Genomic DNA, 4,765 nt, shown 5'->3' on the forward strand with positions numbered 1-4,765 from the left:
ATTGTGCTTAATGGGAAAACCAGTTTATGGAATTTTTACACACATATTGCATAAAGCAAAAATATATATCAAATCATTTTGTTATATATTTTATAACATAGTTGAGAACCATCCTTAAACAAAGTTAGGTATAAAAAAAATCCTGAAACCTAAAAATTGATTGGTGATTTTTTTAAAAATCCCATTGTTTTTGCCTTTTCATGTCTATTCTTGTCATTTTATTTTTTTAGAAAAACTGAGTCCTGGTGTCCTCTACAGAGCACATAGCATAACATAGACATAAAATATAATTTTTCAAAAATGTTATTTTACCATTTTTTTCTTATGCTCTAAACAAAGTAATGACATGAAAAAATACTAAATTCACAAAGCTTTTTATTTCTGGTTCTCAGGAGGATATTGATTGTGTGTGTGTGTGTGTGTGTGTGTGTGTGTGTGTGTGGTTCTCTAACGTCAAAGCTTCGTGAATTAGGAACAAACAGGCGGCCAATCAGCGCGCTCGTGTAGGAGACAGACATGATGACGTCAGCGTCGCCTGGCTCCAGACGCTCGTGTCCGCGCAACCGTGAGCGAGCCCGAGAGGAAGGAAACTCTCGCACGCTTGCAAACGGGGTCACGAACTATGACCTTTCACTGGAGTAAAACAATAACAAATAATGTGCAATAAACCCAAGAGCAAAAAACCTTCCGTATCACAGGTGAGCAGCTTTTCAGTTCTGCATGTCGCACAATGGTTGGTCAAAACGTTCCGTGGAAAAAACCCGTTTACAGTGCAGTGCAGAGATGCAGGCCCTCATCGTGCTGTAAACAATCACGCTTCTGCTTTTATTTAAGGACAAAAGCCTGTCCGAATATAGTATGGTTTACAATGACTGGCACATTTCGCGTTGTTCTAGAGCAAATGTTGTATATAAATGTAACTGAGCCAATCATTGTGATGTGATTTATACATCGGTATACATGTTTTAGGCACTAGCTGGTTAGCCTGAGAGCTAACATATGAACTCGACCCTTTTACCTTTGCCACCGCGGGTCTCTTCAGTGGGAGGATTTACCTTCAATGCTCATACATTTTAGTGGATACTTTTGAGCTGCCGCCTGACTTGACCTGAATATTACTGTCATGAAGAATCACGAACGTGTTCTATGTTAATTATTTTAACAGACGTTTAACAAAGGCTTCGTGTTTTTTTTTCTTTCTTTTCTTGGCATTGCGTCAAGTTCTCCATTTTGTTCCGTGTTTTGAACACGACTTCCGGGAGAGCTCCGCTCTGAGGCGCTTTATTAACCTCACCGCTAACCTATCAGCGAGTCGTTGTCTGATGATGAACAGCAATTCCAGCCAATCAATGCAAGTCTGTACTGCCTCATTTGAATCGTGTGCCTGTGAATATGTATATATGAGAGCTTATGTGACATTTTTATGGATTTGTTGATTACATAAATGCTAATAAACAAGTACTTTATTTATTAGTGGGTCAAAGATGAAAAATGGGTTTCAAGCATTAAAACAATAAATGTAATACAGCATTTGTTGTTATTTTTCAATACATTAGAAAGTGCCCTGTTTAATAGTTTTTTTTCTGCACAGCAAATAAATATAAATTTTTACCCTGATTTACAGAAAACAGCCACTAAAATGTAATTCAGCGTAACAATCTTGTCAGGCATATTTACCACAATAATCAGTTTATGACATTAAATAAGTGAACTGATGGTAAAACTAATGACATTATTTACTGTCTTTACATTTATTTTGAAAGATGAAGCTCGCGATTATGGTAAGGGGCGTTACATTTCCGACGAGTGCTTGCGGTGTTCGGCCAATCACAATGCACTGGGTCAGCTGACCAATCAGAGCAGACTGCGCTTGTCGGAAGGAGGGACTTTATAGAAAACGAAGCGTTTGAGAGAGGCAGGGCATAGAGGATTTACAATAATGTACAGTATTTGAAAAATAATGTGTTTTTTGAACATTAAAGCATGTCAACATATTCTGTTACACCAAATACACAAAATAATGATCTTTAAAAAAGCATCATATGACCCCTTAAAGATTAAATTTTATCACTAATAAGTAAAATTAAATCTGATCTTCAGAGATGGGACGTACTACATATCTCTAGCAGGCAGAGTGAATTGTATAAAAATGAATGTCTTACCTCGATTCTTGTAATTACTTCAGTCCCTTCCAGTTTTTCTCCCAAATGCTTTTTTCGATACACTAAGTAAACCTATTTTATCATTCTTGTGGAGGGGGAAGAATCCTAGAATTCGTAAGGAGCTTCTCGAAAGACACGGGTCTTGGGAGGTTTAGAGTTTCCTAATTTTATGAGCTATTACTGGGCTAACCTCCAAAAAATAGTTTGTTGGTATAACACACCAGAGGTTGATTGGTGTAAAGAGGAAGCAAATACTTGTATTTCTACATCACTTTCTGCTCTAATAACAATGAAGTTACCATTTTCTCCCTCTAAATATTCTTCAAGCCCAGTTGTATGCTCTACCCTCAAGATATGGTCACAGTTTAGACAAAGGTATTTTTCTAATTTTTTTTATTTTGATTTTGCTAATCCCTCTCTGTAATTTTTGAACATTAAAGCATGTCAACATATTCTGTTACACCAAATACACAAAATAATGATCTTTAAAAAAGCATCATATGACCCCTTAAAGATTAAATTTTATCACTAATAAGTAAAATTAAATCTGATCTTCAGAGATGGGACGTACTACATATCTCTAGCAGGCAGAGTGAATTGTATAAAAATGAATGTCTTACCTCGATTCTTGTAATTACTTCAGTCCCTTCCAGTTTTTCTCCCAAATGCTTTTTTCGATACACTAAGTAAACCTATTTTATCATTCTTGTGGAGGGGGAAGAATCCTAGAATTCGTAAGGAGCTTCTCGAAAGACACGGGTCTTGGGAGGTTTAGAGTTTCCTAATTTTATGAGCTATTACTGGGCTAACCTCCAAAAAATAGTTTGTTGGTATAACACACCAGAGGTTGATTGGTGTAAAGAGGAAGCAAATACTTGTATTTCTACATCACTTTCTGCTCTAATAACAATGAAGTTACCATTTTCTCCCTCTAAATATTCTTCAAGCCCAGTTGTATGCTCTACCCTCAAGATATGGTCACAGTTTAGACAAAGGTATTTTTCTGCTAATCCCTCTCTGTAATAACGACTTGTTCCCTGCTGGCAAACTAGACTTCACAAATGTACAATGGCAGAGGGTAGGCTTGGCCAGATGTAGTGATTTTTATATAGATAACACTTTTGCTAGTTTTAGTGACCTTTCAGAGAAATTTAAATTGTCACAATCTAATCTATTTCGTTACTTTCAAGTCCGACATTTTATCCAAGCTCAGAGCTCAACTTTTCCTGATCTGCCACCTGCTTCATTGCTGGATAAAATCCTACAGTCTCCCCGGAAGGCCAAATAAAGTGCTTTTGCTTTCGCCTAGAAACACACAGCGTCTCCCTGACATGGCTGCTTCAACACTAACTGCGGTTACTGAAACCACGCCTTCTTTCTTTGCATGCACATTTGGGCGGCATTATGCTAATATTTCCACATAGTGAGGTAGATATGTGGGGGCGTGTTAGAACGAGCCGTTTTAGGGGGGTGTGGCAGAGTCTTAACTTTGATAAAGAATATCTCTTTGGTTTTGAGACTTTAGTCTTTGCAACTTCAGGGATCTTATCTCTGCACAATCAGTTTGTAACATTCCAAAGAGAAAGGAAAACTTGAAATCGCATCATATGACCCCTTTAAAGGTCAAATTGCAGCAATATATATGATCATTATGTCTCCAAATTATGTTTTAATTGACCGAATTAGAGGTGAGTGGGTAAAGGACATGGGGATTGAAATACCTGATGAAACATGGGATGAGGCTCTGAGTAGAGTAAATGGATCAACCTCTTGTGCACGCCTCAGTCTTAAACAATTCAAAATCATTCACCGTGCCTACTACACAAAGGGTAGACTTTCAAAAATATACCCCGATGTTGATGAGGTGTGTGATCGGTGTAAAAGTGACAAAGCAGACTTTTTTCATATGTTTTGGGCTTGCCAAATCTGAGTGACTATTGGGCACTAATATTTAAAACACTAAATGATGCCTTTAATTTAGAAATAAAACCCAGTGTTGAAATTGCTATTTTTGGTGTACCAGAATGCAAAATATCATTGACAAACAGTTAAAAATTGTTATCGCTTTTGTCACTTTATTAGCGAGAAGAAGAATATTACTTGAGTGGAAATCAACAATCCCACCTAAAGCTTCAATGTGGATGTGTGATCTGGTTTTGTATTTGAAATTAGAAAAAAATTAATATTTAATGAAAGGATCTGTCCAAAAATTTTATGAGACATGGCAACCTATGATCACATATTTTGAAAAGATGAAGACTTCTCCCCCTAAGCTGATCATTAAAAAGAGGTTTGTAGAAACTGATTTAAACGTGATCACCAATGTTGTTTGGATTTATACAGTCGTGGTCAGAATTATTGGCACCCTTGGTAAATATGATCAAAGAAGGCTGTGAAAATACATCTGCATTGTTAATCATTTTGATCTTTTATTAAAAAGAAATTCACAAATATCTAACCTTTCATTGAACTAAAACAATTGAAAATGGGGGAAAATCTCATTATGAAATAAATGTTTTCTCAAATACACGTTGGACACAATTATTGGTACCCCTAGGAATTCTTATGAGTAAAATATCTGTGAAGTATATTCCCATTCATAT

At 36.4% G+C, this 4,765-nt stretch overlaps 1 protein-coding gene across 7 annotated transcripts in view; it reads left to right on the plus strand.

Annotated features, from left to right (window-relative positions):
* Positions 1 to 527: 527 nt before the first annotated feature.
* The window catches only part of LOC107594965 (nuclear receptor subfamily 2 group C member 2-like), a 27,017-nt gene continuing 22,779 nt past the window's right edge, over positions 528 to 4,765 (plus strand). For all 7 annotated transcript variants that reach the window (XR_001610216.1, XR_001610217.1, XM_016285204.1 and 4 more), the window contains exon 1: positions 528 to 698. Coding sequence is in view for 1 of the 7 variants with exons in the window: in XM_016285206.1 (XP_016140692.1) it covers positions 657 to 698 (42 nt within the window). In the remaining 6 variants the exon portion in view is untranslated. The remainder of the gene's footprint in view (positions 699 to 4,765) is intronic.

The sequence above is a fragment of the Sinocyclocheilus grahami genome, unplaced genomic scaffold, assembly GCF_001515645.1.
Source record: "Sinocyclocheilus grahami isolate Dianchi unplaced genomic scaffold, SAMN03320097.WGS_v1.1 scaffold194.1, whole genome shotgun sequence".
Classification (NCBI taxonomy): domain Eukaryota; kingdom Metazoa; phylum Chordata; class Actinopteri; order Cypriniformes; family Cyprinidae; genus Sinocyclocheilus; species Sinocyclocheilus grahami.